The sequence below is a fragment of the Hippocampus bargibanti genome, linkage group LG13 (genome assembly GCF_051943395.1).
Source record: "Hippocampus bargibanti isolate YZ-2025 linkage group LG13, ASM5194339v1, whole genome shotgun sequence".
Lineage (NCBI taxonomy): Eukaryota > Metazoa > Chordata > Actinopteri > Syngnathiformes > Syngnathidae > Hippocampus > Hippocampus bargibanti.
Genome location: NC_142746.1, coordinates 22,304,907 through 22,322,826, shown reverse-complemented (window position 1 = coordinate 22,322,826; position 17,920 = coordinate 22,304,907). Strand labels below are relative to the sequence as shown.

At 38.6% G+C, this 17,920-nt stretch overlaps 1 protein-coding gene across 1 annotated transcript in view; it reads right to left on the bottom strand.

The window, feature by feature from the left end:
- ryr2b (ryanodine receptor 2b (cardiac)) overlaps positions 1-17,920 on the bottom strand; it is a 74,042-nt gene that overhangs the window by 29,638 nt on the left and 26,484 nt on the right. Inside the window, exons 35-54 of the mRNA XM_089012623.1 lie at positions 17,677-17,903; positions 16,191-16,404; positions 14,617-15,186; positions 14,011-14,211; positions 12,978-13,092; positions 12,675-12,815; positions 11,399-11,675; positions 10,444-10,558; positions 10,234-10,366; positions 9,358-9,461; positions 7,987-8,122; positions 7,713-7,899; positions 6,460-6,568; positions 5,613-5,733; positions 5,365-5,534; positions 3,944-4,164; positions 3,364-3,454; positions 3,137-3,277; positions 1,443-1,594; positions 875-990 (exon numbers count right to left, since the gene is read on the bottom strand). Of these exons, the coding sequence (XP_088868749.1) occupies positions 875-990; positions 1,443-1,594; positions 3,137-3,277; positions 3,364-3,454; positions 3,944-4,164; positions 5,365-5,534; positions 5,613-5,733; positions 6,460-6,568; positions 7,713-7,899; positions 7,987-8,122; positions 9,358-9,461; positions 10,234-10,366; positions 10,444-10,558; positions 11,399-11,675; positions 12,675-12,815; positions 12,978-13,092; positions 14,011-14,211; positions 14,617-15,186; positions 16,191-16,404; positions 17,677-17,903 (3,541 nt within the window). The remainder of the gene's footprint in view (positions 1-874; positions 991-1,442; positions 1,595-3,136; positions 3,278-3,363; positions 3,455-3,943; positions 4,165-5,364; positions 5,535-5,612; positions 5,734-6,459; positions 6,569-7,712; positions 7,900-7,986; positions 8,123-9,357; positions 9,462-10,233; positions 10,367-10,443; positions 10,559-11,398; positions 11,676-12,674; positions 12,816-12,977; positions 13,093-14,010; positions 14,212-14,616; positions 15,187-16,190; positions 16,405-17,676; positions 17,904-17,920) is intronic.

The following is a 17,920-nucleotide window of genomic DNA, read 5'->3' as shown; positions in this document are numbered from 1 at the left end:
AGCGTAAGAAACTTTAGACTCTCTTCTTTCATCAGGAAAAAGAGTTTTTCTAAGAGCATTTCTAAGTTATATGAGTTGTCTGAGCTTGAAATGGGGGCGCATGTACAAAATACAATACAATACATATTGATTTATATTGTGCTTTAACAACAGCTAAAGCTGTATCAAAGCGTTAAAATCTACAAAAGGCAAATGCTGCCCCCCTTTTGGAAGGGGAAAACACCGGCAGAGGTCTGACCAGCGCTTTATCAAAAGAATTATCGGAGTTTTCCGTCCTCACAGTTGACTGAAAGAGTTGTACATATAGCTATCTAGCAGGCGAGCTATCTAGCTATCTATTGGCTAGCTATGTAGCTAGGTATCTATTGGCTAGCTAGCTAGCTAACTTGTCCTGTGACTGAAGTGACCTTGAGAGTTGTGACGAGCTCTTGTAAATGAAATGTATTATCATTATTATTATTAGCTATCTCTTAGCTAGCTAGCTTTCTATCTATTTGAGTTACTTCCTGGTTGAGTGAACGCTAGCGCGTGTGGCTGCCGCTGCTCACCCACAGAAAAACTCATCCTGTGACTGTAAAGTGACCTTGAGCGTTTTGAAAGGCGCTTAAAAATGAAATGTATTATTATTATTTTTGTTGTTGTTGTTTTTCTTACTTTTATTTTTATTTTTTATCGGCACCGTATGGAAAAAAAAAAAAAAAATAATCCGAACAAATTTGAAAATGGCGCTCCACGTCGCACTTTTCAATTCCCGAACAATTTCGGGAATGACAGTGAATGAGTCAATATAAGCCATCGGTGTCCAAAGTCCGGGCGGAGGGCCAAATGCGGCCCTCTTTTTAAATGACAAATGGGTTGAAGTCAAAGTGTTTACCAAGCTCCGACATGTGCTCCTCAGCTTCTTCTGTGTAGGACATCAAACGCTGGAGTAAAGTGTAAGCAAAACACTGCGCCGTGGCTGGAAACTCCAGAGCCGCATTCTTGCCATCCCTGTCGAGAGTCAAAATGGATTTCAAGCGGCAAGCTACAAAACGGGGCTTAAAATAAAGGGGCAGGAAAAACAAATGAATTAATAATAAATAAATCAAGATAAATAGATAAAATAGACAAATAAAAAAACACACGAATAAATACATAAAAAGCCAGGTAAGTAAATAGATTAATAAATAAATATATAAAGGGGCAGACAAATGAATAAATAAATAAGCAAATGCATTCTGAAATAAGAAAGAAAGAAAGAAAGAAAGAAAGAAAGAAAGAAAGAAAGAAAGAAAGAAAGAAAGAAAGAAAGAAAGAAAGAAAGAAAGAAAGAAAGAAAGAAAGAAAGAAAGAAAAAAAGAAAGAAAGAAAGAAAGAAATGGGCAGACTAGCGTACAAATCAATAAATAAACAAATCCAATTTCTTTTATGAAAGCATAAATAAATGTATGGTTCTTGCGTACTTTGAGGTTTCTACAGGTTGCGGGTGAAAATTTCCATCTGTGTTTTTGTCCTTTTTGGACAGAGAGTGCGGGTCCACGAGGTCAGGGGGCAGGGCCTCCAGCATGGTGCCCAGGCATTGGACGCACAGTTTGGATAAGTCGGCTTCATAATGCTGTCGGGAAACACATAAATATATGCAGACAGAAATATGTCGAAATAATAAATACAAACAATGTCAAATTAAAAGTGCTCCATTAAACCAGAACGACAAAATGCTATTGGGGTTTAAAAACAAAAAAACAAATAGCGTAAATAATTCAGGCTAAATTCATGGACCAAAAAATAAATACATTGTACATAATGGGTCACATTTTTCATAATATGTCAGATCCACGGCAAGCAAGCAAGTTCCCTCATTAGAGCCGGCGCATGTAAGCAGAAAGTTAAAAAAGATCAGCAGAAAAAAGAAACGCAAGCACCAAACTGCGTAAAATTCGATTCATAATTGACAGATTATAAAGACTTACAATCAATTTTAATGTCCTGGGAAATTTGGTTTTGATTCAAAAGGTAAGAAGGTCAAATTTTAGCAATTCCCTACACACAGGGAAATATTCCTATACTGTACAGTGATACCGCAGATTACGAACGCTTTAGCTAATCAACTCATTAAATTCACAAGAATATAATCTTGGCATACAAACTAGTTTTTGGGAAACAAACGGAGCGCCACAACTACATCCACGACCATCACAAAGGTAAATAAAACGACTTTATTATGCAGTACAGTTTATTTCTTTCATTACAATACAGTGTAGTTTTATGTCTTATTTCGTAGAAAATTATGTTTCATGGGGACCCGGGAACGAATTATTCTCATTTTAATGGTTTCCTATGGGGAATTAACATTTGGAAGACACACTTTTCACCTTACACACACTTTCTGGGAACCAATTAAGTTTGTAAGCTGAGGTATCATTGTATTGTATTCTATTTTTATAGTCTTTATGTATTATTATTTATGTAAGATTATAGGAATTAACTCTATTTATTTATAAATAAATAAATACATTAATTCACAAATAAAGGGGCAGACAAACAAACAAATAAGTAAACAAATCAAGATAAATAGCTAAGGAACTCATTAAATTTGCGAGAATATAATCTTGGCATACAAACTAGTTTTTGGGAAACACACTTTCATTACAATACACTAGCACATTTATACATAAAACAAGGTATATTTTGTGTCGTTTTAAGGCTTATTAGGTAGAAAATGATGTTTTATGGGGACTTGGAAATAGATTATTGTCATTGTTAATGGTTTCCTATGGGAAATGAATGTTTGGAAGGCACACTTTTTGCCTTACACTCACTTTCTGGGAACCAATTAACTTCGTAAGCTGAGGTATCACTGTAATCACGTTTTACGAAATATTTTAGGTGGAACCGTGTTGTGAGTCGGCAGCCATCGAACGGCAAAGAATGTTCTTCTCAAGGAGGAAGCGGTTGTTCTCTCAAAAGACACTCTGACACAATTTCTTGCAGTCGTTTTTGAAGTGAGGCATATTTAGGACAGGAAAGCGCTCGTGACACTCATTCGTTGACGTTTGCGTGTTCTGACTGAGTGAGTCAGCGCCGGGAAAATTTTCAAGGGTCTGGAGGAGCTCTCAAATCAAATCTCATTTGGATGAATGTTGAATTTTGCCTTTACCTTCTCGGCCAAAGCCTCAAACACGCCCCAGAAAAGCTTCAGAGATAAGTGCAGCTCCTCTTCGGAGGCCAGGTTGCCGTTTCCCTGCTTGCCGCTTAAAGAGTAGTACTTCCATCGCTGCTCGAAATGACTTGTCAAAAGCTGGGGGGGGGGGGGGACACACGCATGTGATGGTGAGTAAAATATCTTGTCACATGAAATGAAAAACTGCCGCTTGGTGGATTTACCTTGATTGGGATCTTGCTCTGCCATGTCAGAGCGGGAACATCACAGACGAGACGTCGCAGAAGAGGCTGCATCACAGCCGGCTGGACTTGACTGGGACAACATGCACGGCACACAGTTGCATTACAAGTAGTAGTCGGACAAGAATTTCACAGAAAGGAAGAAAGAAAGAAAGAAAGAAAGAAAGAAAGAAAGAAAGAAAGATACAGATACATAAATAAATGAATAAATACATGAAAAACCCCTCTAGTATGAATAAATGCAATTAAAAACACATGACATTTGTTTTTGAAGTTCATAAGCGGATCTCATTCACGCCAGAGTCACTTGGCCTGATCAATCACCATTCAATGACTGATCCTATCGTCAGCGAAGGCGGAATCTCATTAACAATTGCCATTAGGAAAATCTTCATCAAATTTGGTAATTAGAAAATGACATCCGAATAAACATTGTTCATGGACGACATAAAATACATAAATAGCGCCGGAAAAGAGAAGGACGGCTGTCTGTTGTCATTTTGCTTGTCGGTTCATTCTCTCCATTAAAAAAAGGTGTGTGTGTATGTGTGTGTTTTTGTACCGGCACACAGCCAACAAACAATCCTCGGTGGCGTCCCTCTGGGCTTTGGTTAAAGTGGAAGCCCTGGAGAGGCCGTAGATGGCCTGGATGAGAGAATCCAGAAGGGCGGCGCGGTCCTCCAAAGCGCAAAGGAGGGCGCAACGCTTGGTGAGCAGCGGAAGCACAGCCGAGCACAAGTACCTGTTGAGGGCCAAGGCCATGTCGCTAGATCCAAAGTCATCCTGGGAACAGAAATTCAACACAAAGAAAAAGGGGCCATCGTCTTGTCAAGTCGGGAAATGAGATCTGAAAAACACTCGTCCGTCCCTCCATCCATTTTCTATTGAAGTGTCTGTCGCGGGCAATGCTGGAGCCGCGATTAGTATGATTTGTCTGTCTCCCTTTTTTATTTCTTGAAATGCAACAATACCAGGCGTCCACTGCACAGCCTGTATTCAGATTCATTAAAAAAATAGACTTGGATAGTACGCCACCGGCGTGAAATACCGTCCAGATAAGAGAATGAATAAACTTGAAAGTTAATCAAGTAGCAGAATGCAAATGATGCTCAACAAAATGCTACTTTGATAGAACAGTGGCAAATCTAAACAAAAAAATATTAAAGATATTACTCTAAAAAGCCTTATATACAGGGATACCCTGGCTTACGAACTTCTCAGACCGAGTGTGTAAGGCGAAAAGTGTGTATCCCAAAAATTAATTTTGCATAGGAAACCATTAAAATGGGAATAATCTGTTCCCAGGTCGCCGTAAAACATGATTTTCTACTAAATACACCGTACAACTACACAAAATGTACCTTATTTTATGTATAATAAATGTGCTATGGTATTGTAATGAAAGAAATAAACTGTACGGTATAATAAAGTCGTTTTATTGATCTTTGTGATGGTCTTTTGATGGCTTGATGGAATGGAGTGGCCGGTTTCATAAGCATTAAACACTTGATGAGGAACGTAGCCTTCATCTTTCGCCATCTTGAGGAATAATCCCTTGGAGGTGCTTTCTCTGCTATCATTTTACCTTGTTCCTCATCAATTGTGTTCTGTTTAGCTGGGTTGATCGCTTTTTGCATCAAGTGTACAGATGGCTTGTTTGTGGAGCCTGATTGATGGGATATTTTTAGCTTGCAGTCTACACTCTGCCTTTCAACTATCAAAGTTGAAACGAGTCCAAATTTCACAATTTTCTGACTTTCTCTCTGTCGTCTGCCCGTCTCTTTAATGTTTAATCAAATTTTCATCAATTTAACATTCGTAATTTGGAAAAGTTCGTAAGCCAAGGGGTTGGTAAACCGAGGTATCACTGTAAATTACATTGCGCAATCATCAAATCGCAGCACTCGGTGACAATGCCAACGAGTGACATTGACGTATTGTTTCAGAAACGCTGAAAAATCCAGCAAAAGTCACAAAGCTCACCGTGTCGAGAGAGACGGCCATCCGAAGGTCGCACAGAAAACCATTTTGTAGAAGATGGAGGAGAAAACTCTGCTCGTCGACGCCATAGACCCGGTCCACAAACAGAACCATGGCAGCTTTGTGGTCCGGGCAAAACACCGTCGATAAGTTGGGGTCAACTACAGAACCATCTGCAAAAAATAACAAAAAATGACCGCTGGAGTCATGGTGAAGCCTAAAATTGTCAAAAAGGAGTGATCCCACTCAACCTTTTGAAAGCGATGGTGCTTGAAAGGAGATGCTAATGACTCCCTGGAGATCTTGGATGGGTACGAGTGACCTCAGAATGGCCCGCATGCGCACGGCTTCTCCTTTGCCTCTTTGAATCAACTGCAACATTTTAGTCAGATGCTGTTTTGTCGACAAATGATAGAGATTAGACAGAATAACAAGTTATGATATTTAAAAGTTTCATGCTGTTATATGCTTAGCCAACACTTGTGACTCAAAACACAATTGAAGCACAGAGAAACCTGGGGTCAATCTGAGGCCAACGGACACAGCCTGTTAAAGAGTAATCTTCATCTGGGAGATCTGGCCTTGGACAGAATTTAGGACTTGGGAAACTCCTTTATCACAGGAGTCATTTACGACTTGAAACTCCTTCACAGGAAGAGCCCATTAGCCAGGTTACAAATGTATCATTTCATGGAAAAGACAATGTTTTATTGCTTACAGCTGTTCGCGCTTAGAACTCAAGGGGCGTGGTATTCTAATCAAGAAAACTATGTTTTACCAATGTATCACTTAAAGTTGCATATACGATATACGATAAATAGCTTGGCAGGGGGCTGCAGAATTCAGACGTCTGTCATGAATGGCTGCCTCTCCTGCCGACAGTAAAAGGCAGTCTTTCCACAGTATCCGATGGAACATCTCTGACAACAACCCGTCAATGTCAGAATACGAAGGGAAAACAGACTCTAGGTGGATTTTCATCCTTCAGGTAAAATAGGTAAAAGCATGTCAATCTTCATCGTACATCCTCCACAATGTCCAGTCGGCATCATTAGCGGATATCGATGGCAGCTCAAAAAATTAAAAAAAAACACTCACTTGCATCTCCGGAGCGCAGCGCCCCAGCAGGTCGATAAGGGCCGAGTAAAAGGTCATGATGGCGTGGCCCATATGGATGAGGTCATTGTCGCCATCCCGGACGCTATTTCTATATCGGGAAACATTTAGTCAACAATCATCTTGGCATTAATTGGATTAGCGCAGAGTTTTGAGGAGAATTAAAGGATTATCTGGAAATGCAGCTTTAGTCGCGATAATCATCCGCATCGTTCAAGTAAGCCCATTTTGTTTTTAACTCATTCACTGCCAGACGGTGTGTAAAAATGTGTCCACTTCAGTGCCAGGGTTTTTGTCATTGTCACTCGAAATACAGGACCCACAGAATATTGACTTTTAGCACGACATACACTTGTGTGTTCTACATACTTGGCAATAAAGATGATTCTGATTCTGATCAATGCAGCGTAAGAAACCTTAGACTCTCTTTTTCATCAGAAAAAAAAAGAATTAATTCCTAAATGATATGGGTCCGGAGTCTGTGACTCTCCTTCCCAACAGCAATTCCCTCCCTCCGACTTCCTCCCACCCCATTCCATCAAGCCATCAACGGCCATCACGAATGTAAATAAGATGACATTATTATACAGTACAGTGTATTTCTTTCATTACAATACAGTAGCACATTTATTCTACATAAAATAAGGTATATTATGTGTAGTTTTACAGCTTATTTAGTAGAAAATAAGTTTTATGGGGACCTGGGAACGGATTATTCTCATTTTAATGGTTCCCTATGGGAAATTAATTTTTGGGATAAACACTTTTCACCTTTCACACTCTATCTGGGAACCAAAATTAAGTTCGTAAGCCAAGGTATCACTGTATATAGCGAAACTATATCGAGCTAGCTAGCTAATTTATCCTGTAACTGTAAAGTGGCCTTGAGAGTTTTGAAAAGCACTGATAAATGCAAATAAATGCTCACCCACCGCAAAACGTATCCTGTGACTATAAGTGACCTTGAGAGTTTTGAAAGGCGCTTAGAAATGAAATGTATTATTATTATATTATATTATATTATATTATATTATATTATATTATATTATATTATATTATTACATTATATTATTACATTATATTATTACAATTATTATTATTATTATTACTATTATTATGATTATTATTATTATTATTATTATTATTGAGGGGCAATTCTTGACAAATAAACATTTCCCAGCTCAGTCGAAACAGGCTCCAGTTTACCCAGAATCCAGAAACAAACAGCTTCTTACATGGTTGCATTGGACTGGTAAGACATGGAAGGTCCATGGATGGAGGAGTCTTCTGAGATGTTTATAGCTTCTTTCATGGCCGCTAGCAGACCATGTCCGCCGTCACCTCTCAGCGCAGGACCAAAACACTCGGGGCGACGAATCAGCAACCTCAACACCAAGTAAGCGTTCTCCTCCACACTTTCACCTGCGGGAAGGTTCACCGCGGATGACTCCAAATCGATATGTTCAATCTGACTTGTCAATACAAACATAGCAATGTATGTAAAATTACCGTTGCAGAATACCGCAAAACGTAGAAAATCAAGGTAACGCTCCCCCTCCACGGGGTTCCATCCAATATCGGGGTAGCCTTGGGCCACGAGAAGCGAGCAGCTTTTTAAACCGCAGCCGGCCAGGTAGCGCACCACCTGCAATGACAAAACTTTGGACTTGCAGCTCAACTTTGGAGTCGACTGTCAACATCCCGCCGCGACGTAGCTGAAGCTAGCTAACAAAAAGAAGTGAAAATCATCATCATCATAATAGTCGACCAAAGAAACCTTGTACATCCATCAAGGTAACATTGGAGCATATTTTCCAGTGTATAAGGTGCATCGGAGTAGAAGTCGCATACCCAATTAATGGTGTATTTTCACAAATTGTCCATATGTAAGACCAAAAAAAAAATACATAACACCAATCTAAACTGTTTTATAAACACAGTGCCATTTTAATAAATATGAAGCTCCTCAAATCGCCTGAACATACAGTGATACGTCGTTTTACGAACCTCTTGGCTTCCAAACTTTTCGGTTTACGAACGTTACGTTTATGAAAATTTTACCTCAACATACAAACTATTTTTCAGGATCGCCACAATTAGTGATGTGTCGTTCGCCAACGGGCCCGTTCTCCTAACACTTTTTTGGTCCTCTATTCCCCGCCCCCAGTATTCGGTAAAAGCTACGTGATTGGTCAAGAACGCAGCAATGAGAGGAGGTGGTTTAAACATTAAAGAGACAGGCAGACGACAGAGAGAGAGTGAGAAAATGGATAGAAAATAGTGAAATTTGGACTCGATTCAACTTTGATAGTTCAAAGGCAGAGTGTAGACTGCAAGGTTAAAATATCCCATCAAACAAATAACCCGCACAAGCCATCTGTACACTTGATGCAAAAAGCTATCAACCCAGCTAAACAGAACACAATTGATGAGGAACTGGGTAAAATGATAGCAGAGAAAGCACCTACAAGGGATCATTCCTCAAGATGGTGAAAGAAGAAGGCTACGTTCCTCATCAAGTGGTTAATGCTGATGAAACTGGCAACTCCATTCCATTACCGACCCTCACAAAGGTCAATAAAATGACTTTATGATGCAGTACAGTGTATTTCATTAATTATAATTCCATAGCACATTTATTATACATAAAATAAGGATTATTTTGTGTAGTTTTAAGGCTTAGAAAGTATAAAATGATGTTTTATAGGGACCTGGGAACGGATTATTCTCATTTTAATGGTTTCCTATGGGAAATTAATTTTGGGGATACAGACTTTTTGCCGTACACACTCTGTCTGGTAACCAATTAAGTTTGTAAGCCAAGGTATGACAAAGGCATACAAAGGTTTTCCAAATATAAGAGACACCGCCTCAACTCACCTTGTCCAATTCCGGCTCTGTCAAAGCGAGGGCCAGTTCGTTATTGTCCATGACAGAGGCCGCCGCCACGTCCAGAGGAGTTGCCCCACGCATTGATGGCGAAGCTGCCAAGAAAAGAACATCAACAACCGTAACAACAAAAACACTGACGCGTATAAATGATGTTTGCTCGTTAAAATATCATGAGAACACTGACAACAGTAATAACAATAATACACAACAGTAATAACAGTAATAACAAGCACAATATTAACAGTAATAGTACATAAATAATAATAACAGCAAAAACAATAATAATCACAATAATAATAATAGTAATAGTACATACATAATAATAGTAAATAATAATAATAATAATAATAATAATGATACCACTACTATTAATAATAATAATAATAGTATTCATAATAACAATAACATCAATAACAATAATCACAATAATAATAGCAATAATACATAATAATAATAATAATAATAATAATAGTAAATAATAATAATAATAATAATAATAGTAATAATAATAATAATAATAGTAAATAAATATAATAATAATAATAATAATAATAATAATAATAATAATAATAAGCGGAAATAAATACTACTCTACTACTACTACTACTACTACTACTAATAATAATAATAATAATAATAATAATAATAATAATCGGAAATAAATACTACTACTACTACTAATAATAATAATAATAATAATAATAATGGAGTCCTAAAACTCAATATTCTGTGGGTCCTGCAATTGGAGTAAAAATGACAAAGACCCTGGCACTGGAGTGGCCACCTTTTTATTCTCTTTGGTCTGGCAGTGAATGAGTTGTAAATGAAACCCCCCCGAGCATTGAGAGACATGGAAGACATTACCAAGTCCAACGCTGCTGTTTTCGAGCAGGTAGCTGAGGTGCTCAAAAAGGGCTCTTTGATTGAGTCGGCTGATGCGGCAAAAATAACAAAGGAAGCGACAGCAGCTGGCCACCATCTCCGGAAAAGAAATCTCCTTGGAGCGTCAAAAACACACAAACATGGCGTCAATTCAAAGAGGTGTCATCTGAAGAAAAACATCACAAGACTGACCTTGGATTCTCGCTCCCCAAGAACGTTGACCATCACCTGCATGACCGTCTCATGCATGCCCAACGCCCTCATGAGGTTGGGGTGCTGGTAGAAAACCTTATTGTTCATGATATCGCTATCCCAGAGACAAAAAAAGCTATCATTATTCAGTCAAACCCCAGTTGTCAAACATCTTTGTTCTCAAACAATTCAGTTTTCGACCAAAAATGTCGTGTGTTTTTTTTCCAACCGAAAATCGGTTCTCAAATAAACTGAGCGCACCTGAATACACCATTCAACTCCCCATTCGCTTCCTTATACGTCACTTCCTCATGTCTCATTGTAACATTACCGTTATTGAATAAAGTTTTTTTTTTACTCATTCACTGTCATTCCCGAATTTATTCGGGAATTGAAAGGCGTGACGTGGAGCACCATTCCCAAATTTGTCCGAGTTTTGTTTTTTCTTGCGGGGGGGGGTGCCGATAAAGCGCTGGTCAGAATTCTGGCAATGTTTTTTTCCCTTCCCTTCTAAGTGCCTTTCAAAACTGTCAAGGTCACTTTACAGTCACAGGATAACATTTTCTGCGGGTGAGCAGTGGCAGCCGCACGCGCCAGCATTCACTCGACCCAGAAGTAACTCCAATAGATAGCAAGATAGCTAGTGAATAGATAGCTAACAGCTAGCGAATAGATAGCTAATAGCTAGTGAATAGATAGCCAATACCTAGCAAATAGATAGCTATTAGCTAGCGAATAGATAGCTAATACACAGTTTTGACTATTGTGTGGCAGTGAATGAGTAAATTACATTGATTATAATGGGATTTTTTTTTTGGGTTATTGAAGAAATCGGTTTTCAAAAAAAGGTTTCTGGAACGGATTATGGTGGAAAATCCAGATTTGACTAGTACATCAATAAAAAATATAAAATCCAGTCCATAATTGAGTTTAAAAAGCATCATTTGTCCCTTACCCCAATCTTCTGATCATCAGTTTTTCCTCCTCATTCCCCATCCGAACGCTAAGTAAGGAACGGATTTGTCCCAGGGAGGACAGCAGCGTCATGGTGTCGTCCACGGAAGCTAGGCTAATTGTGTACGTTTTGGAAAGAGGGCTCGCCATTTGCCCTGCGAGGCCTTGATACTGGCGCTGCAGCAAGGAGAACACGGCCCTGACCAGGATGGGATCCTTCATCTCGCTTTCTTGTGTCCAGCGGAGAAGTGTTTCCGAGATTAACAACTTGAGGGACTCTGTACGGGGGACAAATCGGGGATCGGAATTCAAAAACCGGGTTTTTTTTTCTGAAAAACTCAAAGTAGCGCTTTTGGTGTTATCTGGTGGTGGCATGGGATCAACTTGAAGTAAGTTGAGGAGCTTCATTCATACCAAAAAATAGATTTGGCGTTGCAAGGGATCAATTTGAAATAAGTTGAGGAGCTTCTTTCACACCAAAATAGGGATTTTGTGTTGCAAGGGATCAATTTGAAGTAGGTTGAGGAGCTTCATTCAATGAACCGACAGCCTCAATTTGATCATCTTGGTTTACGAACTTAATTGGTTCCCAGAAAGTGTGTTTAAGGCAAAAAGTGTGGATTCCAAACATTAATTTCCTACTGGAAACCATTAAAATGAGAATAATCTGTTCCCAGGTCCCCATAAAACATAATTTTCTACTTTGTAATTTTATAGGCCTTAAAACGACACACAATATTTATGTATAATAAATGTGGTATGCCTTTGTACTATCAATAAATTTGAAACAAGTCCAAATTTCACTGTTTTCTATCGATTTTCTCATTATTTCACTTTTTTTTTTTTTTCACTTTTGTTTTTTTGTTTCAAGCTCTGTTGTCCCCCTTTCGTGTGTGTGTGTGTGTGTGTGTGTGTGTGTGTGTGTGTGTGTGTGTGTGTGTGTGTGTGTGTGTGTGTTTCTGTACCCCCCCCCCTCCCCCGCTGCGTGTGTCCCCTCCCTCCTCTACCACGGATCTTGACCAATCACGTGCGGCTTTAACCGAAGACTGGGGGCGGGGAATAGAGGGGGAAAAAAGCCGGCTGCCATTTCAGGAGCTCCAAGAACTGGCTCGTTCGCGAACGACACATCACCCATTGTGGCGCTCCGTGTGTTTCCCGAAAAACTACTTTGTATGCCAAGATTATATTCTCGCGAATTTAACGTTCGTAAGGCGAAAAGTTTGTTAGCTAAAGCATCGGTAAGCCGAGGTATCACTATACCTGTATGGCATACTTACTAGGAGTTAGCGGTTCGTTATGGTTCTCTTGTGTCATCGTCCATTTTAGTCGTAGAATTCTCTCTCCCAGGCTGAAAAGTTGATCTTTTAGCAAGATCTCAGCGGGATTGGCCTCGCCCGAGATGGCGTCCGATTCGATGCCTGTTCAAAAAGCAGTCAAATAAAAGCAAGCTCAGGGGCAGATAATCACACAAAGCGCTTTTTTTTTCCCAGAGCTTCTTCTCGGCTCACTGAGTTTTACGGACTCGGTCGGTGAGGGCGAGCACGAATGCGGCGGCGGAGAGGAGAACGGGAAGAACCCACCGCAGTGGCCATTGAGCAGCTGGTGGAAGTCTTTGAGGAGCTGTTGGGTTTCTGCTGGACACGGACTGTGTCCAGCCTGACGCTCGCCATCTTTGAAGCTTAGAAGCATGTTGATCTGTTGTGGCAAACAAAGAGGGGAGAAACAAGCATTATGATTTCTTTCTAGACGCCAAAAAATACATAAATAAATACAATAACAAATACATACAAAAACGACATAAATAAGCAAATAAATACAGAAATTAATGAACAAAAAAAACGAATAAATAAATAAATGGAGATTTATCACTTTCATTATTGATTAAGAAAAATAGAATTAAATGAATAACAAATCATTAATTAAATAACTAAATAGACAAATACATAAATAAATGGGGATTCATCACTTTCATTATAAATACATGAAGAAATACATAAATTAAAAATAACTACATAAATGAGCAAATAAATACATAAATTAATGAACAAATAAACAAAGAAATAAATAAAAAATGGAAGAATAAATAAATAAATGGAGATTTATCACTTTCATTATTAATTAAGAAAAATAGAATTAAACCAATTAATGAACAAATAAGTAATTAAATAACTAAATAAATCATTAATTAAATAAACACTTTAATGAACAAATACATTAATAAAAAATAACCACATAAGTAAGCAAATAAATAAATAAATGGAGATTTATCACTTGCATTATTAATTAATAAAAATAGGATTTAACAAATGAATATATAATAATAAATATGTGAAAGTATGTATGTATGTAATAAAAATAACTACATAAATAAGCAAATAAATACATAAATAAATGAACAAATCATTAAATAAACAAATAAATGGAGATTTATCACTTTCATTCAAGTGGAACCAAAAAAAAAAAAAAAAAACCACCCAGTGGACCACAAATGGACCGACATCCTCAATTTGAAGCGCCACAGTTGAATCTATCAATTCTTTCAATGTGGCGGCCATTACTTGCAAAAGATGCCATTTTAACCGCGCGCTGAATTCCAAACAAGTAAACGGTAACCTGCTCTTGCGGAGGTGAACGGAACTCTTTGGTCTTGCGGGCTGTGAGGGCGGCGGACATGTTGAGCGCCTGCATGACTTGCTTATAACGCAAATGCTGGTTGTCCTGTAATTTGCCCACAAAGTTGTCCGAGAAGGCCACCACCGCTTCCACCCTGTGGCGCGCCTGCATGTCGCACAGGTAGGTCAGAACCTTGCACAGCTGGAGAAATCGAGAGAGAAATACAGTGATTTCTTTGGATTACAAACTGAATTGGTACCCAGAAAGTGTGTGTGAGGCGAAAAAACAATAATTTCCCATCTGAAATCTTTAAAAAGTTAATTCCTAAGTTATATGTGTCTGAAGTTATCTGAGCATGAAATGGGGGCAGCTGTAGAAAATACTAATTTTAGGAACACATAAGCATTCAATTCAGCGTTAGAAACGTTAGACTTTCTTCTTTCATCAGGAAAAAAAGTTAATTCCTAAGTTATATGGCTCTGGAGTTAACGGAGCATGAAATGGGGGCAGCTGCACAAAATACAATAATAATAATAATAATAGTAATAATAACAATAATAATAATAATAATAATAATAATAATAATAAAAAATATGAAACATTCACCTCAAGTTTGACTGGTTCTGGAAGTTTCATTTGCAACAGTCCTTGTTCGGGTCCATTGAAGTGATTTCCCAGCTCACGTCTATTTTCTTTCTCTTCCACTTCTGTCGTGAAAACTCCGGGTTCTATTAATGTGAGTACTTTAGCCAGATCCTCATCAGTCAGTACCCCCATCACCAAAAGCGTGTGAAACAACTTAAGAAGCGGAACCAACAGAAGCTCCGCACTGCCACCTACAGGGTCCCTGACACCCCGATGCACTGCCCAAACCGCTTCACGAAGCATCTCGACTGTGAGACGCTTCAGAATCTCCAAAGGGATTTCGGGACTGTCGGCGCTGGTGACTTCCCGTCCCATCACATCCGTGTTGACGAAACAAGGCCTGGAAAAACGCATTTGCGCTTTCAGGGAAGTGCTTCCGTTAATACTCGGGATGCGGACAGGAAGTGGACGTGTTGCTTCATCGGCGTCGTTGATTGGATAGAGGGTGATGTCTCTGGTTTGGTCTGACATCGGGACGATGTATTCGTGGTTCATCATGAGACGAGCCGCGGCGTGGCTGCTGAGATGAACCTTTCAAAAATATATCATAATAATAATAATAATAATACATTTCATTTATAAGCGCCTTTCAAAACTCACAAGGTCACTTTACAGTCACAGGCTAGCGTTCACTCAACGCGGAAGTAACTCAAATAGATAGTAAGCTAGCTAGCTACCTAATAGGTAGCTAATAGCTAAGACACAGTCATTCAATCTTAAAGGACAAGCGACACCTGCGGACAAGTTGCGTCCATAATTTTGTAAAATGACTTCAAATGACTTCTACTGAGCGCATTTTACAAAGAATCCACCGCATTTAGCTAGATTTTACTTTCCCAGCGGACATATCAAGCCATTTCCAACGGAGCTGGTGTGCCATCTTGTGCATTTTCTGGGCGCTACATTGGAGTCCAGACGGCTCCAATTGATACGGAAGGACTTCTTTCATCGATTGCAAACATTTATGCTTTCCTCTTCACAACTATATGAATCATATTCATAACTGGATGAGTAACAAGAAAGCATCTTCTCCCAATCTGAAGCTGAAGCCATTGTTTTGATTCTCGAGCAAGACAAGACGTCCTGGTGTGATGTCACGAACAAGGGGGCGGGACTTTCTGAATCTCGCCAGTTTCAAGCTCAGTTTTGGGACACTTTCACTCATTTTTATTGATGTTATGCATTTAACTAAAAATATCAGCCTGTGTGTTTTGGATATTTTAGATGCTATCAAACGTTGTTCTGATGTCAGTTAGGAACCAAAAAAATGGTGTCGCTTGTCCTTTGAGACTCGGAATGTAACGATACAAAAGACAAAAAGAAAGAGCAAATGCAATGACAGAAATAGAACAAATGCCAAATATATTCAGCAAGCATGTGTTGGAACATTCCAGAAATGTGCGTAATCATCATGTCAACATGTACCAGCGCTGATTGTTGAATTGAAGGTGGAAAAGTGGGCAAAAGTTGACTACAAGTTGAATCAAATAAAATGACAACCCCATCCGAGGACAAAAAACATGAGCTGTGTCTACCTGAACAAGAAGCTGATAAAAGGCAGAGCGAAGCGGGCCGGGCAGGTGTTGATTCTGGATGGCGTGAAAGAACTGGGACTGATCCACGTGGCTGCAGATCGCGTGGCACACTCTGGCGTTGCCCAGGGCGCATAAAGCGCAGTAGAGGAGGAGGGTGTGGTACTCAAAGGTCAAGAGGTCATCCAGCTCGGAAAGCTCCAAAATGTCCACGGATCTGCGTTTGATGGCATTATTGGTGTGACGGTTAAGGTCGAGTGATGGCAACTTCAAACAAAAATCAATCATATCGTTGGTTGAATTTAAAAAGAAAGTCTCTTTGTCAATCACCTTTTTTTAAATAAAAATAAATGATTTTGTCTTTCATTGTAATGTATTTGATGGATTTATTTAGTTATTTATTCACATATTTATGTATTTTTATTTATTTATTTATTCATAGACCTATTTATTTATTATTTACCCATTAATTTATTTATCAATGTATTTATTTATTTGTTTATTTATTTATTCATCTATCCATCCATCTATTTAGCCGAAAACCAAACAGAAGCTTCTAAACAGTTTCCTATTCAGGCATGAACTTCCACAGAAATAAACAGATTTTTATTTTATTTTTTGGAGGGGGTGAGGGGGGTGGCATAATGTCAAATAGAATGGCAGAGCGCTCTTTGAACACAATGCTTAATAGTTTTTAGTGAGGCATATGAAATATTCGACAACTGTGACATCAATAAATGAACAAAGACTTGCTTTGTGATTCCTCTGCAACAAACTCACTGAACATAACACAGAAAATTAACTTGGGTGCCTGCCTGAAAATATCAACAAAATATTATAAAAAGCACGCAAAAAAAACAACTATAAATGTCTGCTTTTGTAACGTATCACCAGGGGCTGCCAACAATGTGCGTGCGTCTCTTTGTGGGAGTTTTTCGGCTTCCTTCCGTGTTCGAGTGCAGAGCAACATTTTCTGCTGCAAGACTCTTTCTTGAGATGGACTAGTTAGAAGGACCGACTCATTGTTTAGTTATTTACTTTTATTATTATTATTATTATTATTAAAATTATTATTATTAAAATTATTATTGTTAAAATTATTATTTGTATTTAAATAATAATACATTAATAATAATAATATTTAAATAAATATTATGACTTAAATTATATTATGATTTAAATTATTTAGATTTAAATTATTATTATTATTATTAAAATTATATTATGATTTAAATTATTATTATTTAAATTATTATCTAAATAGTAATAGTAATAATAATAATAATAATTATTATTATTATTATTATTATTTGCCAATTGTCCAATGCTGGAAGGATGAAACCAATTTCAAATGGCTGCAAAAGAAAGAAAAAAAAGAGCAAAGAGCCACAGTCTTTGAATGAGAGACGCTGCTCGCAAAAATGATGAATCCTATAATATATATAAAACAGTTGAATGGAAATTGAATTGTGTTTGTTGCCGGTCAGACCTGCTCTCATCGGGGATTTGAAGGGTCATGACCTGACGCGGCTCAAGGCTTTGGACTCGCCATCCGTGATGCTCATCGGGACGGTCCAGCGTCACTTTCAGAGAACCGTCGGGCACTCGCGTCCAGGACACCGCGCACACTTGTTGCACTTGAAACCTGGGCGGGCATTCAGGGGCCAAAGTCGTTCTCAGGCTGCCAATCGAGCCGGCTGAGAGCGGCATCGCGTTCTGGGAGGAGAGTCGAG